Raw genomic sequence first — 22236 nt, forward strand, 5'->3', positions numbered from 1 at the left:
CCCATCAGAGTCCATCCAAGGGAAAGCTGCCTTTTGCTGAGCAGCCATGATTGCCACCCGCAGAGTGCATTTTATTCCTTGAGTTAATACTGATAACTGAGCAAATATATGTAAAGGTAACTATGGTGCCTAGCTAGTAATTAGCTATCACTATAATTATAATTACTGCTATTTTCTCCCCCTTTTCTCAGGCAAACAATGTTCTTCTCAAAAAGAGTTTACCACATCCTTTACGAATAGTTATCTTACCAGCAGTTCTGTGCTGTTTCCCCCATTACTGGAATTTTACAGGGATGGTATAAAAGCTGAAATTCATTCATTCACTCCACACATCTTATGCCAGAAATTATCTTAGATGTGAAGCACAATGTCATAGATAGGGGGGCTGCTATAACAGAACTTACATTTTAGTGAGGTATGGATACAGCAAACATGTAAGATACATAGAAAGATACAGAGATAGAGATACAGACATAGACATTAGCTATAGATATAGATGACAGGAGATAGAGATAGAGATAATAGCAGGTCCTACAGGAGGGAAGGGAAAGTATTGACAGGGGTTGCTTTAGAAAGGTTAGTCAAGGAAAGAATATCAGAGATGTCATCTAAGCAGAGATCTGAAGTTTGAGGAAAAGACAGCAACACGCTGAGCTGGGGAAGAGCAGCTCAAACAGAGGAAAAAGCCAGAACAAAGATCCTAAGGGGCAAGGGCTTGGGACAACTGAGGAATAAAACTCAGGCCTGTGCAGTTGGAATACATGAATGAGGGAAAGTGGTGACAGATAAGGATGGAGAGGCCAAACCACAGTGTGTAGGGCCTCTCAATCCATGGTAAAGAGTGAGAATTTTATTTAAAATGTAAGGAGAAGTCATTGACAGGTGTTAAGCATTAGGGCCAGAGGAAGGGGTGATGAGCATGACTTTTAAAAAACCAGTTCAGCTTTGGGGAATGAATGGGCAATAGGCAAGAATGTTCAGTCAACTCACCCCTGCCCCCAGAAGTGAAAAGTAAAGTGATTGGTTAATTCTTGTTGACAGAAAAAAAAAAAGCACCTTCTTAAAGCAGAGAGTGGAAGAAGAAAAATGAAGAATTTAAGTCTTAGGTTCAGATTTCATAGATTTACGAAAGCAAAAGTTTCTTTGATGGTCATTTAAGATTCAGCACCAAGTTGCTAGCTTTTCCAATTTTCCAAATTATCATTGTCAGTTGCCCAAGAAAAAACAACAAACACCTCCAGTCCCCGGCTGCATCAGCCCATGTGTTCTGTCCCATTCAGCTAACATTCAGCTAAACATCTCTATTGACCAGTGATTTTCTGGAGCCTTCTGGCTTTGAAACATTATCAGTGGGGAAGCATTATCAATGGAAAAGGAAGGCTCATGGGTAGCAAATTCCAGCCTCTACTTACTTAGATGAGGCTGGCTTCACAGGACAGTAACGCCTCTATTTCTGGACCTTTGTCTATTCTTTTTTTGTTTTGTTTTGAGATGGAGTTTTGCCCTTGTCACCCAGGCTGGAGTGCAGTGGCGCAATCTTGGCTCACTGTAACCTCTGCTTTACAGTTTCAAGCAATTCTCCTGCCTCAGCCTCCTGAGTAGCTGGGATTACAGGCACCCACCACCACACCTGGCTAATTTTTGTAATTTTAGTAGAGACGGGGTTTCACCATGTTGGCCAGGCTGGTCTTCAATCCTGACCTTGTGATCCACCCGCCTCGGCCTTCCAAAGTGCTAGGATTACAGGAGTGAGCCACTGCGCCTGGCCCCTTTGTCTATTGTTTACCTACCATCTTTCTTATTCCCATAAAATAGTGGCAGGTTTTTTTTAGAAACTTAAGAAGTCAATCTTTAAATGGATATTTTGGAAGAAATCAATGATTTTGAAGTCTGAATATTTTTCTTTATGCTCACAAGAGAATTTGGATTGATTTCACATTGCTGAGGGGTGCAGAGTTCTATAAGGTTTCTAAGGGTGTGTGGTTTTGATACACAACCCCACCCCACCCCGGCCCAGCCCAGCCCAGCCCAGCACTGTCACCAGGTGCACTGGTCTGCTTCTCCTAGGACATCTGATCACTCACTTGGCTCCCAGTGACTTCATACCGTTTCATGGCCGTTATCTACATTCTCTGGTAACGGTTACTTGAGGGCTGCTCAGCCAGGTTCATTCATCATGTTTTATTGAAGGCAGTGGACTTACGGTTTGTTACTCATTACAGTTACTCATTTACTGGAGGAAAGCCTTGGTCACTAGGTATCAAGGTAAGTTTTCCCTGGAATCGCATGTAAGATCTTCCACTATGAAGTCCCATACACAGGATACTAACCCAACATTCCTTTCTTCCTTCCTCACTTTTTATGCTTTTGCTTTTCTAATTATTGCCACAGCCCATCCTCTCAGCACCTACACACAATCCCTGGCAAATGAGTTTCTTGTGTGTAGCGTACAAATATACTTAAATGCAAAAAAGAGAAGTGAATTAAGATGTTTCAGAAAGTATCCCCTCCTCCACCATGCATAAGCATGATAATAAAATATACTTTAGAGTCCAAAACTTCCAAACTCCAGTTCTCAGATTTGAGAGTGGCTTCACAACTATTTTATTTGGAGGTTGAGTCTTTACAGAATCCTAAGTGTAAAGAAAATGAATTGCAGGTCAACAGTTTTCATTAAAACTAGAATGATTATAGGAAAGACCCAGACACAGGTGTAAGAGACTAAGAAATCCAGTAGACAAAGTTTCTTCTACATTAGACCTATCAATAGCAGAGGAGAAAACACAGTAACAAACGAAGATCTTAAAGTAGAGAAAATGAAACAAGGGGTTGTCGTAAAAACTCCAGTTTTTCCTGTCTCAACACAAAAATAAAAAAGAAGAAATCTTCCCTCTTTAACCCTTTTATCTAGTGGTTCTCTCCTACCAGATGTTGTTCACTAAAACTGAAGTTCACTAAAAAGAAATGCCTGATTAGTGTGACTAAAAGAGCATAAATGAAAAGAATAGCAATTTTTACATACTTAGTCTCTCAGTGTGAGGAAGCAAAATGAGTAATAATAATAATAACAGCTAGCATATCTTGATGGCCAGGTATGTGTTCCAAGAACTTTATCAGCATCAACTCATTATGCTGCTACTAGAACTTAATGAGGTTAAGTATTATTAGTCCCACTATGAATCAGGAAACAAAAACTTAAACACAGTCGTCGACTGAATCAAAAGTTGATTAATAATAGGTAACATCTAATGAATCTTTGTTTCAAACACCAATTTGATCTGTATGTATTAACTTATTTAATGATCATCCAATCTCTACGAAATGGGAACTATTGTTTTCCCATTTTACAGAGACTTAGATCTATAGGCTACATAGCTAGTAAACCAGGAAGCCAGGCTTCTAAAACAGGCCGTCTTGAGCTACAGGTGTTTGACTCCAAATATAGATCTCTCTTAACCACACTGCTATATGGCCCCTTAGGTAAAACACAGTTCAATTAATTTTCTTAAAACTATGATATATACAATAAACATGTAATGAATATGTGTTTCTGAAACAATAGGCATAGATAATATCCATCAATCAGCTAAAGCCAGTCAAATTCACAAATTTGACGCCCATAATGACCAATTCTTTTTTCTTTAATCAGACTGATAAATGCTGCTTCCATAGTAAATTATTAATGTATAAAAACAGAGTCTCAGCCAGGCACGGTGGCTCACTCCTGTAATCCCAGCACTTTGGGAGGCTGATCCAGGCGGATCACGAGGTCAGGAGTTCAAGACCTGCCTGGCCAACATGGTGAAACCCCATCTCTACTAAAAATACAAAAATTAGCTGGGCGTGATGGTAGGAGCCTGTAATCCCACCTACTCAGGAGGCTGAGGCAGGAGAATCACTTGAACTCAGGAGGCAGAGGGTTGCAGTGAGCCGAGATCGTGCCACTGCACTCCAGCCTGGGCAACAGAGCAAGACTCTGTCTCAAAAAACAAACAAACAAACAAAAAACAACAAAAAAAAAACAGAGTCTCTGATATGTATTAAACTGAGGCTTTATGCTTAAGCATATTCTTGGTCCTGAATATTCTTGTTTCTTTCAAATTAAAGTTAAAATTTCAACCCTCTTTCTGGTTGTTTATTATTAAGGCAAAGTAATTTGTAGTCTGTCATAACACATCATTTCCTCTTGAATAGATGGGTACTAAGACAAGCAGATAAATATGAGTATTTCTAAATGGGAAACGACCAATTAAATGACCTGCCGTGTGACTACAATATAAATACCATCATGTTAGGCTACAATATGAAGCACAATTTTTTCGAACTATTTAGGGGTAGGGAATTAAAAGTGACAGATTTGATTTGTATTTTCTAGAGTCCTTAGGGCAGCAAGGAAACATAAGGTTTAAGCCCTGTGCTTCGGGTTGCCTATCCAAAGCTATTTCCTGTCTGAAAAACAATAGGTTTCTGAAACTATAATTTTGATGATGTAATCTACTATTTGGAAAATGTAGATTTTGATCCTGAGAAAAATTTGTAATCACCAGCTAGAAATACATTCAATTATTTAATTTATGGTCTTAATAATAATGTTGGCATCACAATGGGTATAGATTATATTTCCTGGGGGTACAAACATGCAGTTGCTTCAGAAAAATACACAGTTCAATGAGATGAATAAGATGTGTCCACAGGAGCAACCCTCGAGTTTTAGGCATGATCCCCTTAAGGCTGACGTGACAGTAAAACCCCACAGTATTCCCATGTGATGCATAATGTCACAGTATCCTCTGTGGCAGGAAGTTCCACTCTTGATTCTGCAAATTATTGGACAGAGCTTTGGGAAAACTCAGTGAAGGCTGTTAATTTTGGATTCCTTTAAAACCACATTTTAAAAATACTTGTTTGGTGTTATTTAGATATTGAGCAGAGAGTGGGGCAAAGTGGATTAGAAAGGCTATTGGGAATGGAAGGCAACAGCTCCTCTTTTGATCACGCCACTTACTACAATCCACAATTTCCTTCATTATTTATTTGCTTATATTATATTCTGTCTTCCCCATCCAAGCCTACACATATTAACACATTTGGATCAATGAGGGTAGAGTCTCTGCTGTCTTTGGCAGTAGCAATAGTGCCTAGAAACATACCTAAGGAGACATGTTAGGCATCCAGTATTTGCTCAGTTAATCGATAATGTCAGGCTTATCTGAGGATTAAACAAGATATATATTAGATGATTCTGATGTCGAAATGGAATATAATGATGCTTCTGAACCTTTTGTAAGATTAAATGGCCATTTATTTAAGAGAAAAGCATTTATATCAGTTTTATAATTAAATATATATTCTATAAGTAGGGTACACACTTAACCAACTTTATTTTGAAAAGAATTTGAGAAGGCAATTATATAGTCCCCTCTTAGTATAAATCTGTTTTGCATTCAAATTTTTGAGGATTTATCAATCAAAAGTATGATTAATGAATTTCACATGCCTACATATACATGTAAAACGGACCGTAACTTATACATCATAGAATGTTGAGCTGGAAATGATCTTGTATAGTGACTAGTTAAACCCAAGATGTTGTAGATATTGTAATAGCCCCAAATGTGGAAACAGAGAACCAGAGATTTAAACAGATTGTCCAAACTATAGAGGTGGTAGGGGTCAAAAAGTCCTCAACTCTTAGAAAATCCATTGCACGTCCTATTTCTTCCCATTTTGCATTAAGTTCCATTTCAAAGGCGATCACAGATACATGCTTTACCTATATTTAGTAGGGTACTTTTTATAAGATAGTCCAATCCAATGCTCTAATAATATATTCTTACATAGGTTTCATATTTTTTCAACTAACACTATAGCCCAAAATCTCATGGCTATCATTAAAATCAGTACATTAAGCATCTTATAGAATACAAAACATATAATTAAATAAATCACTCGCTAAAAAGTAAATACATGAGAAAATGAAAAATAATTCCTTGATAACGATCAAGAAAATCTGTAACTACTCATCCTGCCATTGGCCTCGTAGAATACTTTTTAGGAACTGGTGCAAAACATATTTAAAAAGAAAAAGTATGTAAAACCTTCCCTAAAGGAGAAAGCAGCCTAACACATGGAAAAGCATACGTTTTGAACCCAGACAGATTTTGCCTTATATCTCAGCTCTGCTACTAATTCTGGGACAGTTACTTAACCACAACCGTAAAATAGGAAGGTTAATGTGCACGTTGCAGGAACACTACAGATTAAATGAAATAATATTTGTAGAGCATCTGACTCATGGTGGTACTCAATAAATGGTGCTGTGGTGAATATTGATAGAATAAAATTAAAGCTCAATTCTTCACAGTTGAGACAAAGCACCATTAACAGTGAAGAAGTCATGACAAACTAACCAAATCATAAATTATATATGGAAAGAAAAATAATCTACATTTGCCTCAATTTTCCAGCTTGGCTTTCCAAATTTACTAGAAGAAGAGAAGAAGAGAGGAGATAACTGAAGGTTATTATTGGATAGCTCTCAATCTGTCTTTTCTACTGTGACACTCATGATGGATGGTGGTCATATGTGTAACTCTTGCTGCATGCAATTTCTGGCAATAAAAATAATTCTGTCTGTTTTTGTTTCACTGGCTATAGCCTATCGGAACACAAATGGGCATGGTATTACTATTAGGATAGGCTGGAACCTGCTCTAGTGTGCTTTAAAAATAATTTTCAAATGTATATATTTACCCATCGTTAATTACAAATTTCTTGGGATTTATCTAACAACTGATCAAGACTCAGCCCTATAATTTTATAAATTAGTAGACTGAGGTCCAGAGGGGTTAAATGACTGGCTCGAAGTCAAACAGCTAATCTGCAGCAAATCAAAAACCAAATTCAGAGTTCTTACTATATATATTGTATCAGGACCTTAATGCTCCAAATGGCCTTTTGTTTTTCAATGCCTCTCAACCTACCACATTTGAGATGTACAGTTGAAACCTAAGAAATCCATGATGGCTTCTCTTTTTTGATGTTTCTAAATTCCTTTCTTTTTTTCCTATATTGGTAGACATTTAGTGAGTTTGTCTGTAATTTTATTCAATACATATTTATTAAGTGCCAAGTGGAATGCAGGAGTGAACAAAACTAAATTTCCCGTCTATTGGGAGAAATGAATGTAAAATAAAATGAATTAAGATTACATCAAAAAGTTAAATTAAAGATATAGTATTTTAGATAGTGGTAAGTGTTAAGGAGGAAATTAAAGCAAGAAAGAAACGGCACTGGGAATGTGTGGAAGGGGGTACAATTAATAAGCTGATGTATTTTAATTCATTGCCACTTAATAATTGCCATCCGATATTGAGAGACAGGGAACCGAGGGTTAGCCACTCCTAAAACATGCCCAATCAGGTCAGCAAGCTATCCATCAGCTGTGTTATCTCCCTATGGAGCTTCCATTTTAATTATACAACGCCACACTTAACCAGCAGGAAAACCTGCCTCCAATCTAGAGAGGAATGGATAAAAATCAGATCCTAGTTAAAACCGTTAGAAACCAGAATATGGTAAGATTGTGCTCAAAATTGTTTCAAATGTTATCCCTTTTTTAGATTATTATTAAAAAAAAAATTTACTACTTTTATTTACAATATTTTAAAATTTTTATTTGCCTTATTCTAAGCCTGAAGCACTGAACTAAATAGGTTTTTGATTGGCTACATTCTCCTTTCTTCCTTCCTATGAATATTCTACAAAACAAAGGCACAATGTGAATATTCACATAGCAAGCTCCTGGATGACTATTGTTTATTCTACTTCGGAGATTTGAAAATGAGCTTTTAATTTTTCTTTCTTTCTTTTTTTTTTTGAAACAGTCTCACTGTGTCGCCCAGGTTGGAGTGCAGTCGTGTCATCTCGGCTCATTGCAACCTCCACCTCTCGGGTTCAAGTGATTCTCTTGCCTCAGCCTCTTGAGTAGCTGGGACTACAGGCTCTTGCACCAGGCCTGGCTAATTTTTTGTATTTTTAGTAAAGACGGGGATTCACCATGCTGGCCAGGCTGGTCTCGAACTCCTGACCTTAAGTGATTCGCCCACCTCAGCCTCCCAAAGTGCTGGGATCACAGGCGTGAGCCACTGCGCCCAGACTGACTTCTTTACTTTTTAAAACATTGTTCATTTTGATTACTGCCTAACATTCATGAGAGTATATATTCTCAATGTCATGTTCATTGCCAAAATAAAATCTCTGCCTTCCAAATAAGATAACTCAATGTCATTGTGCACAATAGTGACTTCCCTGTATAGGAAAGAAAACCAGGTTAGAATGGTAATGTTTTGGACTAACGTAGAACATGAGAGTGGGGTCCGCAGTATTGTCCTTGGTAAGTGCTAGCAAATCTTCACAGTGACGAAAGCAGGCAAAAACAACGTTTTTGTTTATTTGATTGTTTTTGTTTGTTTCCAGTCTTCCCAAAAGTCCAGAAACTGAGAAAGGCATCTGATAAGCTTACAAGATATTTCTCTAAGACAATCTTCTCCACCTGAGATCTGATGAGCACTTACTTTCAATAGCCTTGATTTTATTTTCCCATGGGACACATGCAGCTTTGAAGTTCTCAAAATCACGGAGGAATTTTGCCCATTTCTGAAAAGAAAGTCAAATACAACAGTAAAGTCCAACCTCTTGATTTGTCAAGATGTTTATCCCCCACCTCAAAACATTACAATGCAATAAGCTTGGAAATGTCTCTCTGGCAGCAAATATTACTTTCTAGTCAAAGGGGGAAACAGTAGGTTTCACTTGTTTCCCTGTTCTCCACTAACCCCAGACCAATTTAATTCAACAAAAAAATGTTTATCAACCCCCTGTTTTATGGAAAATATGCTGGCCTATCAGAAACAGCTATTTATTATATAAGACAATAAGAAAGCAGGGAATTAGCACATAATAGGGTGATTGGAACAGAGTATGTGTTTAATTAGTTTTTATTGTATGGAGGACTCAATATGAATAATGAAATAAAATAAATAATAAAAATAATAAATAAAATAAATTTTATTTTCTGTCTTTTATTTCCAGGTCCTGTCTTGAAAGCCTTCTGATCTACTAGGGTAGTCTGTGTACAAATAGGTGAGTTCAATACAAGATGGTAGGTTCTATGACATGAGACACTTCATTCTGGTAGCGGCAGATCAGTCAGCTTAATTGAAAGAGAAGAAAACAAGTCATAAAATCATTTTGCAAAAGGCCTTCTTTCTATTTAACTCCAATGTTGGGTCATCCATGGTCAAGAGGACCACCAGGAAGAATAAGAATGTGGCAGAGAATTTTGCATCTGTGCAAATGCTGGGATGAAATGGGAGCTGGACAGGCACTATTGTCTAAATAATAGCATGAGACAAGTCTGAAGTTCAAAAGATTACCCAGCTTTTTTTTCCATCTGCCTTCTGCAGTGGAACCACCACCAAAACACAGATTTTCTTTAAAAACCCTTATGGGAAAGACCATCACTCTGGAGTTTGAACCCTTGGATACAATAGAAAATGCAAAGTCCAAGATCTAGGATAAAACAGGAATTTCTACTGATCAGCAAAGACTGATCTTTGTTGGCAAGAAACTGGAACATGGATGTGCTTTGTCTGGATACAACATTCAAAAGGATTCTACTCTTCATCTTGTGTTGAGACTTCATGGTGGTGCTAAGAAAAGGAAGAAGTCTTACACCACTCCAAAGAAGAATAAGCATAAGAAAAGGAAAGTTAAGCTGGCTGTCCTGAAATACCGTAAGGTGGATGAAAATGGCAAAATTAGTCACCTTCATCAAGAATGCCCTTCAGATGAATGTATTGCTGGAGATTTCATGGCCAGCCATTTTAACAGTCATTGTTGTAGCAAATGTCTGCATTATTGTTTCAACAAACCAGAAGACAAGTAATTGTGTATGAGTTAATTTTAAAAATGAACAAAAAAAAGATTACTCATAACTAGAAACAGCCCAACTGTCCATCTACCATAGAATGGGTAAATACATTGTCATGGCATCTTTATACAATAGACTACAACACATGAATAAAAATGAACTATAACTCCCACAACAGCGTGGGTATATCTTGTGAACATAACATTGCATCAAAGAAGCCAGAAACAAATGCATAGATACTATATGATTCCATTTATTTAAACTGTAGAAACAGACAAAATTAATCTATTGTATGTGCATATATATATATGAAAGTTAAGATACATGAACTTTATTCACAAAACTTTATGGGAATACATTTAGCTTACAGTTGGTATAACATTTGTAAAGAGGATATAATAATATCTATGTTCCTACTTTACTGTAAGAATTAAATATAACTTTATAAAAGAATTCAATTCAGTGCTTGGCACATAGTAAGTGTTAAATAAATGTTAGTTGCTTTTCTGTCTTTCCTCAAAATCTATATTTGTATCAGTATATCATTTATTGTTTTCTTATTTTCTGTCCAATGCATAGTTGATGTTCCTGATAGAAAAAAACTATATAGACACTTTGAGAAAAACAACTTGACCAGAACCCCTTCACTTCCAGAGAATGAAAATGAAAAGGAATGCAATCTTTTATATTTGGAAGTGCTAAAGTCACACAAGTCTTTTGCCATAAATCTGTATTTCTTGACTTATTTTTCATTTTAACTCCTCTAAAAACAATTTTTTAAATCTCCACTGTAAATTTCAATACCACAGATATACTGTGTATATACTGTATGAGTATTTGTGTTTTATACATACAAAATGTGAGAATTTTTTCACCCCTTTAGAAAAGAAGCAATGTTCTTCTTAGAGGCAATATGCCATAAACCAGACAACTATAAAAATACCTACCTTGGCCATCATCATCTTAAATGCAAACCACCGTTTTCCTTTTCCTTTCCCAAGAGCCCCTTCATTTTCACTCACAAATTTTTTTGCTTCCCTGAGAAAATAAAAATAACATAAGGGATAAAAGGAGGTGAGTTGCAATGACTAGAATATAGAAGTAGTGGACATTTGATTTTACCAGGTCTGCAGTCTTATTTCTTCCAGATCCTTCACAGGTGAACCTAGACTGCATTTCATAACCCAGAGATTTTCAATCCATGTTTAAATGTTTAAATGCTGACCAGGAACAGTAAGACATTTTAGTCTCACTTACTAATCAGCTGGAATCATTGAAAGGGAATTGATGCTAAATGTCAAGATAGAGAATCCTAGTTCTTTTCATTTCTATCGTGTGTAGAATTGAATCTGAAGTTTACATCAGATTCTGGCAGTCAAATGTTTATTTTAAAATACTTCCTTTCCTTCTTTTTAAAGAATTCCTTTAGAAAAAAAGAAAAGGGCAGAGAGGTTAGGTCAAACTGACATAGAACACACTTAATGACCTGGTACTTAATCCTTTAAAAAAAAAGCAATTATGACTTAAAACAGAAAAACAGAAAAATCATTCTGTAAATCATTCTGGGGTTGAGACGATAAAGAGAGAAAAGGAATACTTTCGGCCTCACATTCAGAAAGGGCTTTAAATGTGAGCTTTAACATTACTCCCAAATATTTATACATTTACAGCAGTTGCATTAGTTTCTTTGGTATGCATAATAAAAAACATTAATTCATCAAAACATAATGCAAGCACACTACATACACTACAATTTTTGTAACCTTGTTTGATCATTGTTATAGACTGTTTTTGTCCCTATCAAAATCTGTATGTTGAAATCTAATCTCCAATGTGATGGTATTTGGAGGTGGGGCCTTTAGGAAGTAATTGGACCATGGGGTTAGAACCCTCATGAATAGAATTAGTGCCCTTATAAGTAGTGGCCAGAGAGCTAGCTAGCCCTGCTTCCACTGCGTGAAGACACAAGGAGCCAGCCATCTGCAGCCTGGGAGAAGGCCCTTGCCAGAGCCCGACCATGCTGGCACTTCGATTTTAGACTTTCAGCCTCTAGCACTGTGAGAAATAAATGCCTGTTGTTTAAGCCACCCGGTCTATGGTCATTTGTTCTATCAGCTTGAACTGACTGGGACAGTCATTTTTGTTGTTTGTTTGAAAAACAATTTACCAAAAAAAATTTACAGAAAAGAAAATTACAAATAGAGGCAACCCAGGCTTGTCTTCACCTCTCAGGGGCTGCAGAACATATAGTTTAAGTGATGGAGTAGCCTCTGTCATGATAGAAACAGATAATCCAAGCCTGGATTGTGGTTCCACAAGTGCAATGCTGTCCTCAGTTGGATGGCCCCTGGAATATGTGGTTTTACAGAGAAGACCCTTCAACATATGACTATAATTAAACTCCTATTAATATATAAAGTCAACTTTTAAAAATGAAGGGTCTGGCTAGGCACAGTGGCTCATACCTGTAATCCCAGCACTTTGGGAAGCCAAGGTGGGCGGATCACTTGAGGTCAGGAGTTCAAGACCACCCTGGCCAACATGGTGAAACCCTGCCTCTACTAAAAATACAAAAATTGACCAGGTGTGGTGGTGTGCACCTGTAGTCCCAGCTACTGGGGAGGCTGAGGCATGAGGATCACTTGAACCTGGGAGGCAGAGGTTGCAGTGAGCTGTGATTGTGCCACTGCACCCCAGCCTGCGGCAACAGAGTGAGACTCTTGTCTCAAAAAAAAAAAAAAAAGGTCAGTGAGGAATTTTTTTTTGTAAGATGTTCCTTAGTATCCGCGCCAAACTCAGAATTTTACAATATGCAGTGACCAAAAAACTAATACTAGGGAGTGGGGCCTCGTTACTCACCCGTACATGTGCACCCACCCATATTCTGGCATAAAAATATGGGCACAGTGGTAAAGATTCTCTTCGGGTCATCAAACAGAACTCCCAAATCAGTTTCCTGATAGCAGAAACAATATCTTGTCTTATTGTAGCTTCCATAGCATTGACCATTGCATTGACCACAGGGAGTGTTTAATAAATGTAAACCTTCTAGAAATAGAGCTGATTGACATAGTTTGGGGTAGATGTAGACAAGGGAGTATCTAATAATTTTATTTTCCACAATAATTAATGCTTGAAAGCAAAGTCATTCCCAGACTTTGGGGTTGCACCCTTTATCATTAATCTTCTCTGAAACTCAATTGATAGACTAGACTGGCCTTGTTGTCAAACACCCTGACATTTGACACGACCTCTGCGCTGGTAAAATTAGTTGAAAAACAATTTCTAAAACCTTTTGCACATTCTAAAATATCCAATAAAGCAATGGCAAAAATTAGAAACTGAGTTCTCACAGCTGGGTTTTTAGATCCATGCAGTGAAGAAAACACATCCTATCTAAGCATTAACAATGTGTTTTAGATGTGATAAGACAGGAGGGAGAGTGGCAGCCAGCAGGCACTTCCTAAAATGGTGAACTGAAGCCTCTAAGCAGAAAATCAAGCAAGTTGGGTTCTAATCCAGTCTCTGGGATATGTCTCTATGACCTTGCCCATGTTTCTGATGCTCTTTGTCCCACATACATGAATGTCTGATTTTTCAGAGGAAAGCACACCTGCCTCAGACTCACACAGACCTAGGCAAGGTCTAACATAGGTTCCCTCAGTTACTGTGTGACTTTTAATAGGTCAGGATTTCCCAGAAAACAAACAAAGGGTCAGGCAATTGCACCCCTGCTTGCCAAGATGGTGGCAAGAACAAGGTGGGATCATAGATGTTAAAGTGTTGAAGGGATTATTACACAGTCAATTCTACGGCAATGCTGGTTTTGAAATCATGACCTTGTTCTAACATGATTGATATATTACAGAACAATTTGATCATAACGTAAGTTTGGGGTTTGCTTATGTGTGATTCTATCCACAAGAAACACCAGGTAAATGCAGAAAACTGCACCCAGCTAAACCAAGCAGCGTAGGAATACACAAAATCCACACACCATATCCATCAGCTACCGCACTTCCCCACACAGGTAGAAAAGTCCCACTTGCTCACAACTGGGACAACAATGACTCTCCTCCCAACACTTCTCAAAAACTCACAAGCTGCACCCTTTTGAAGGCCAACTTCCACAAGGGAACGTTAGGTCTTTTTCAAAGTAAACTGCCATATTTATTGTAAATTTCTTAACCATTAACATGTATAAAATATTGCTGTCATTTTTACTAAATTCCCATATTTTTTGTAATGTGCCACTAGTGATGTTTCTATGTATTGTGTGCCTATCCCCACTTTTTTAGTAAAATGTATTTTTATTGCCCAGTTTTGCATAGTGTAGGATCTTTAGGAACCCATACACCATGTTATGGCAGAATTGACTATACTTCAGTTATTTGGCATCAAGAATTTTGAAATTCATAAAGCTAAGTATACATAGGAGTTATCATATTAATCTCTAGAATAATGAACACATATAAATAGAGAAATGGAAATTCTTCTTAGTAGCAAAATTAAAATTTGTTTTTCAAGTGTAATAAAGTGCTCACTTTCAGGACATCTCCACTGCTCTAGGTATTTAACAGATAATTTAAAAGACATCCAGTTTTGCTTATTAGATTTATATCACTTTCTAGATAAGTGGTCAATTCGAAAGCACAACTTTGTTCTAAACAGAATGTAAAGAAATAGCTACTCCATATTTCTACCAAGATTTTTAATTGTGTGAGCTCGTGAACATTAAACTAGCAAAACTTAAGAGACAGAGAAGGAAGCCAAGGTAACAGCCAAATTAAAATCACTACAAAATTAATTATAAACTTAGTTAATAATATAGAACCCTGTCTACATGGCATTAATAAAGTTTTTGTCAGGTGTTATAAATATCATTTTCCTTTGAACAATATAAACACGTTTTATTTTTGTCTCTTCAATTACTGTCAGTTTTCCTTGACACTAGGTATAGTTTCGTATTTCCCTTTCAATTACTACCCCGCACTAGCCTCAACATATATATCTTGATTCTGGTTTTTAAACAGAAGTCCAGACTCTATTATCTATTACATAATCTCAGGTATGAATTTCTTTTCTTCCCCAATGCTCTATCCCCTCCTTCATTCTCTGAGAGATCCCTGCCACCCCCTCCCCCCAAGTTTTATACCAAAGAGGTCCCTGAACAGCCATTCTAGCCAATCCCTCCTCCCCATAGCCCACCGAAGACAGAATTACTAGACTCAACTCATCAGATATGTTAGGGATGGGTTTAAAATAAAGCCAGGGGGCACAGGGTGGACCAAGAATAATTGTTTAGCAAGAAGAGATTCTTTATCCCCCATATCTGATGCTCTTAGGATGTAAGAAAGTACTATTGCAGGTGACAGGCCTTCAAGAAGGGATATTGGGCTGCAAGAGATCAGAGACTCAAGGAGAGGGCATGCCTTAATACTATTTTGAAGGCTGACCTTTGCAATGAGCTGGCATGATTTCAGGATGGAAAAAAACTAGTATCACCCATTCCTATCCTCCTTGATAACATATTTCTTAACCAGAAAACATATTTCACTGTACAATTAGAAACAAGGTACAAAAACAAATCTAATATGAAGATAAACATTGATCAATACAGAACACTGAAGTGTCCATGACAGTTAGCAGAATCTAAGAAAATAAAGAACAGTCTTTAGAACACTAAGATGCAAGAAAACATCTTTACATATATGTTTTTCTACAGCTAATCCATTCTCCTACTCATTTGTACTTATCTGAATAAATTAAAGAGATTTTTCTACATGGTTAAAATGAAATAGGCTTTTGTGGATAAACTTTGAATATCTGTTGGCTTCAAACCATCCAAATGTCTGACTGAAACAAATGTGGACCACCCCCTTGAATTGCGTTCAACAAAAGCCACCTGCCAAGACTCTAATCTGGTCTTCAGGTCTCAGAACTCAAGCATACTGTGCCACAATATGCACAGCTCTCTGAGCTGTAACCCCAGACTCATTGATAAATAATTGAGCAAGGTCTATTTAATGACAATAATACCTGGCCTCATCATTCATTTATCAATCCGTTGTGTTGGTAATTAGAATAATAAGGTTTCACGGTCTTTCAAGAATGCTTTCACAGTTAGTTGAAGAAGCACACACTGGACTAACTTACAAAATACACAATTTACCCATAACACATGATACAACCATGATTACACAAAAGTGTTAGGTCATGCTATGCTGCCTTTGACACATTCTCATCCCAGGAAACATGTTCCCCTTTTGGGTTAGGTTAGGATGACTTTCCTTTCCTCTTGTTTTCAGTTTGATAGTATGATTGAGCAACCAATTTATTGCTTAAGTAAATGGAAGACATTTCAAAACTGGTGTTTAGGCAACTGTAATCAAAACTTGTACTTTCTAGCTGTTTCCAGTGAAGGGACCAGAAGAATGAAAAGTCTTTTCATAACAAACACTGCCATTTAAAAGAATTTAACCAATAGTCTAGAGAACCTGGCTTCTCCTGAAATATTACTGTGGGAGTGAGTTACAGAAGTTAGAAGCTACTCGAAGGTACAAAGATTAAAAATAAGAACGAGAGGCCTCCTAGATAATATAACTTCATAGTTAGGCTGGTAGAATTATCGAAAATCATCCCAAATACTGGAAGTGATTATTCAAAGCACATTTTTTTCCTAAGGCAAATGCTGATGGCAGTAGCTGGAATGGTTAAGATGCCCAGTTGCTTCATCTATAAAATGGAGATAATAGTAGCTACTCTGTAGGATTGTTGCATCCATTATAGAAAATAATGTATGTAATGTGTTTAGCTTAGTCCATGGCAAATAGCAAGAGCAGTATAAGCAGTAACTATTACACTATTTCCCCCTCATCTGCAGTTTTGGTTTCCACAGTTTGTTACAAGTAGTCAACTGCAGTCCAAAAATATTTAATGGAAAATTCCAGAAATAAACAATTCATAAGTTTTAAATTGTGTGCTGTCCTGAGTAGCATGATGAAATCTCACGCCATCCTGTGCTGTACAGCCTGGGAAGTGAATCTTCCCTTTGTTCAGCAAATCCACACAGTCTGTGCTCTCCTCCTGTTAGTCAGTAGCCCTCTGGGTTCTCAGATTGACTGTCAGAGTATCACAATGCTTATGTTCCAGTAACCCTTATTCTACTTAATAATGCCCCCAATGCATAAGTTTAGTGATGCTGGCAATTCGGATATGCCAAAGAGGAGCCACAAAGTGCTTCCTTTAAGTGAAAAAGGGAAAGTTCTCAACCTAATGAGGGCAGAAAAAAAAATGTATGCTGAGGTTGCTAAGACCTATGGTAAGACGTCTTCTCTTCCTGAAATTGCGAAGAAGGGAAAAGAAATTCTTGCTAGTTTTTCTGTTGTACTTCAAACTGCAAAAGTTGTGGCCACAGTGTGTGATAAGTGCTTAGTTAAGATAGAAAAGGCATTAAATGTGTGGGTGGAAGACATAAACAGGAATATGTTCTGATTGACAGCTATCAGGTTCAGTAGTATCCTTGGTTTTAGGAATCCACGGGGAGCCGTGGAAGGTATTCCCCTCTGATAAGGGTGGATGGCTGTATTAGCAGCAATAGTACTAATAGGCTGACTTCAGTTTTTATGCTGTCTCCAAACTACAAAGTTGAGAAATAACTAGATACTTCCAGGCAAAACCCCAGCCCATTTCCCCTCAGACTGTTACCCCATTGAAAGTGGGAATTGTTCTTGTCAGTAAGCGAGCAGGAGAGGATTCAACCCTCCATTTGAGACCCAAGGAGAGGGCCCAGGTGTTGGGCTTCAGAAGCCCCAGTTATGACACCGCCTGGGAGGAGGCAGTCGGGAATTCTATCCTGAGCTCTGCTCCAGCCATGCCATGCTGCTGTAGAGAGCTCAGGCCCCTGGGAATCTCTCTCTCTCTCTCTCTCTCTCGATTTCTCTTTCTCTCCAAGCAGAAGATAATCTGAAGATATTCAACTGTGTTTTCTCTCAAAACTCTGCACATGTTCTCTGCAGCACTAAATTGTAAAATGTTACACTTGGACAACATTGTATTAAATTCTGTGATCCCTATCTCATGTCATAATTGGGACAGGGGTTTGAATCCTGGCTCTGTCACACACCAGGTGTGTGATTTGGGGAGGGTTATTAAATGTCTTTGATCCAGTTTCCTGACTTGTAAAATGGGACCAGCAACAGTGACAGCAGCAAGAGCTAACGCACACTGAGTGTTGGCCATATGCCAGGCACCATTCGTGTCCATCATCTCACTTCATCCCCTCAAAATCCTGAAAGGTGGGAACTATTATTATCCCCATCTCAGAGATAAGGAAACTGAGGATTCGCTAAGTAAAATAAGTATCCAATGTCACCTAGTAAGTGGCACAGCTCTATTCTTTTTGAGCTCAGTGTTCCCAGTTTCCCCAGGATAACACCAGTGTTACCTCATAGAATTGGAATAAGGACATACATACAAAAGTTGAAACAGTGTAAGCAAAGCAGTACCTGGCACACCATGGGTAAATGATGCTTTTAGTTATTATCCAAAGAAATTTATCTCTTTTTTTTTTTTTTTTTTTGAGACAGAGACTCACTCTGTCTGCCTAGGCTGGAGTGCAGTGGTGCAATCTTGGCTCAAGGCAATCTCTGCCTCCTGGGTTCAAGCGATTCTCATGTCTCAGCCTCCCAAGTAGCTAAGACTACAGGCTTGTGCCACTACACTCAGCTAATTTTTTTGTATTTTTACAAATACAAATTTTTACAAATACAAAGGTTTCACCCTTTTAGCCAGGCTGTTTTCGAACTCCTGACCTCAAGTGATCTGCCCACCTCGGCCTCCCAAAGTGCTGGGATTATAGGTGTCAGCCACCTTGCCCAGCTGATATTTATTATTTTTCATAGCAAATGTTGATGATACAATGTCAAGTAAAATTTCAGAATACAGAACAATTTGTATACTCTCGTTATAATTATGTAAAAGTAGTGTGCATCAATGATCAAAGACTAGGCAATTATGCAAATGCTTGGCTTCTCCATTTTCCAAACTCATTATATTATTGTCATTCAGTCTTGTTATCAGTAATAAAAATATAAATTTTATTTATTTTAAGGCATTGTGCCATATGCAGAAAGAGAGATAAAGGAATGTGGTCCTATGCTTTTCTGTAAGGAATTTACAATTCCATTAAAAAGTAAAGATATAGATAAATATTTAGGGCACCATCTAATTACTAACAAACAAGAATAGTAAAAGTAAACATAAATGCTACAAGATTGAGATGAGAGATGGAGTGGTATCAAGGAACCCTGAACAAAGGGAGGATTCAGTTACATGGTCAAAGGAGTAAGAAGGACATTCTGGTGCAGGGGAATGACACAAGCAAAAATGAAGAGATGAAAACATACCTGGGGTCTTCAGATAGACAATGAAGAGGACAGTTTAAATGCTTTAGAGGAGGAGCTGGCATGCCCTAATGTCAGGTCAGCAGTGCAGAATTCATTCTGTTATTAATAAGGATCCAGAGTATTTTTGAGCAGGAAATTGATGGGTGTAATACAGTGCTGTGAGAAAAATTTCAACAATGATATACAAGATAAGTTAGAGAAAACATAAGATGAGAGGCTGGCTGCAAGTTGATTTCTAATGCATCCAGGCTTTTATATATGCTGTTTCATTTCTCTAAGATGCCCTTTCTGTTCTCCTACACCTATTTTCTTCCTTTTCTTTATCTTCGGTTCTAGAGTTAGGCCAACACTACAGCTCCTCCACAAAACCTTTCCTGATCCTTTCTTTCTTTCCAACAATCCCCTCCACCCCCTAGGTAGTGTGACTTAACCTCTGACCTTTCTGCAGTAGTTATCCCAATGTATTGCTTTCTAGTCCATTTTTACCATTGCACTGGAATCTCCAAGGTCTATATTTTTTGTACTAATTTCCCAGTACTTAATATAGCACCTGGCATAGATGTGAATTTCGACAAATGCTAATTGAATGAATGGACATCAGTGAGAAGACCAGATGATTGTCAGGTCGTGGCCATTGGCACAGATGTGAATTTAGCACCTGGCATAGATGTGAATTTCAACAAATGCTAATTGAACGAATGAATACCAGTGAGAAGACCAGATGATTGTCAGGAACCGGGCTGCACAGTAGGCAAGTGGTGGGCGAGTGAGTGAAGCTTCATCTGTATTTACAGCCACTCCCCATTGCTAACTCTTATTACCACCTGAGCTCCTCCTCCTGTCAGATCAGCAGTCGCATTAGATTTTCATAGGGGTGCAAACCCTATTGTGAACTGCACATGTGAGAGATCTAGGTTGTGAACTCCTTATGAGAATCTAATTTTTGATGATCTGTCACTGTCTCCCATCACCCCCAGATGGGACCATATAGTTGCAGGAAAACAAGCTCAGGGCTCCCACTGATTCCACATTATGGTGAGTTGTATAATTATTTCATTATATATTACAATGTGCAGAATAAACGTAATGCACTTGAATCATCCTAAGCCATCTCCTCACCCAGCCCCAGTACATGGAAAAATTGTTGTCCATGAAACTTGTCCCTTGTGTCAGAAATGTTGGGGACAGCTAAATTAAGTCACAATCTCTAGGGCTGGGATATGGCATCAATATTTTTGTAAGTCCACGAACGATTCCAACGTGCGATAAGTTGGGGGCAGAATATGGAACCGTTGGGCTCAGAAAATGAGATCCTGAATGTGCTGCTTTGGCATGCCAAGCACCTTGAACTAAAGGACACTGGAAGTCCTCAGTAGCAGCATCAGAGCCAGGGTCTCTCTGACCTTCTCCTGCTCTCCTGACTCTCACCCCTCATTCTTCCCCAAAACCAGCCATAGAATTCAGAGTTCCCCTTCCCCAGGGCAGGCCGTAGAAACTAAAACCCCCTTTTCCCCAAAGCCTGCCATAAAAACAAGAATTATTACTCTAACCTTTTCTACCTTTCTGTCTAGAAGGTGGCCATAAAGAAATTCTATGACCTAGTCTTGGTCAATAGTAGGTCAAGGGAGGAAGAAACACTCTCATGTTTGTTGCTGACAAAAATTGTAGCCTTCATAATCAAAAAATATATATTTTATCTGTGAAGTAGTACTGTCTAAAAGGAACTATACCAAAATAAACCAGGAGGGGGAAGAGATGTTACAACAGTGAGGCCAAGAAGAATCTGGACAGGTATTGCTGGGTTTCCCCATTCAGTTCATTACTATTAGATAATACCCTGTTTGTCTAATAACACTTCTACATCACTTTATTGAATCTAAGCATAAAAATGGACAGTTTTTCCTTGGGTCTTCAAATCTTCATTCTGAAGACTTCCATGTCATATAAAACTTTGGTTAAATAAATGTGTTATGTTTTTCTCTTGTGAACCCTCTTTCATTAGAGAAGTGTTGTCTGTGACCTCACGATGGGGACAAAGTGTCACATCTTTCTGCCCCTGCAGAACTAACCAAATTTTATTTACTGAGACTACCAAATTTAAGAGGTAAAGAACTCTTAAATTTAGCATGTTGGCCAAGCAATTATTGGAAGATTGGGCTAAAAAGCTACTATATTATATATAATTGTTTTGTTGTCTCCCTGAACTGGCAGTAAGTACTCTGTATGTTTTGATACTTGATAATTGCCTTTGGTAAATAACTACTTTTCATGTCCATACTTCATCTTACATCTCTAAAGAGTAACTACATGACTGACTATCTGAAAACAAGCAGTAAATAAACTAAGAACAAACAAAAAGAGAATTGCATGTGCATTTATATAACCTCTTAACTTTTATGTCTGATGTATTTTGGTATAGTTCCTTTTGGATAGTACCACTTCACAGGTAGAATACATATTTTTTAGATTACTAAGACCTCTAAAATTTTTATCAGCAACAAACACGAGAGTGACCTATGTACAAAAACTTCTTAAGGGAATTTTTTTTCTCTAGTTCTGATGATACTCATGGAGATGTGTTAAAGCCAGATGCTGGTGTTGGTGAATAATTAAAGCAAGTCTTGGACAGGTCAAATTTGCATGAAATTCCAAGTTACTGCCACAGAAATTCTTCAGACTCAAGATGACTTCTTTGCTCCCTAGAGCTCTAAAACAATGCTAATTTTCATGGCTGGCTTAAATGTCAAATAAAGACTCAAACACATTTTAGTCACACCCTAGAGGTCATGCCGGCATCTTAGGGTAATTTTAGATGAAACTAGGAAAAAATAACAAGCTGGGCTTTAGTGGCTTAATGAAAAATTTAAAAATAAAAGCGCACTAGATCCTTTTTCT

The 22236-nt window shown here is 37.8% G+C and overlaps 1 protein-coding gene and 1 pseudogene across 1 annotated transcript in view; one reads left to right on the plus strand and one right to left on the minus strand.

Annotated features, from left to right (window-relative positions):
• Positions 1–22236, minus strand: part of TMC1 (transmembrane channel like 1) — a 154204-nt gene that overhangs the window by 90296 nt on the left and 41672 nt on the right. Inside the window, exons 5-6 of the mRNA XM_030814125.1 lie at positions 10882–10972; positions 8577–8658 (exon numbers count right to left, since the gene is read on the minus strand). Coding sequence (XP_030669985.1) covers positions 8577–8658; positions 10882–10972 — 173 coding nt within the window. The remainder of the gene's footprint in view (positions 1–8576; positions 8659–10881; positions 10973–22236) is intronic.
• LOC105738444 lies at positions 9284–9949 on the plus strand (annotated as a pseudogene).

The sequence above is a fragment of the Nomascus leucogenys genome, chromosome 1a (genome assembly GCF_006542625.1).
Source record: "Nomascus leucogenys isolate Asia chromosome 1a, Asia_NLE_v1, whole genome shotgun sequence".
NCBI lineage: Eukaryota > Metazoa > Chordata > Mammalia > Primates > Hylobatidae > Nomascus > Nomascus leucogenys.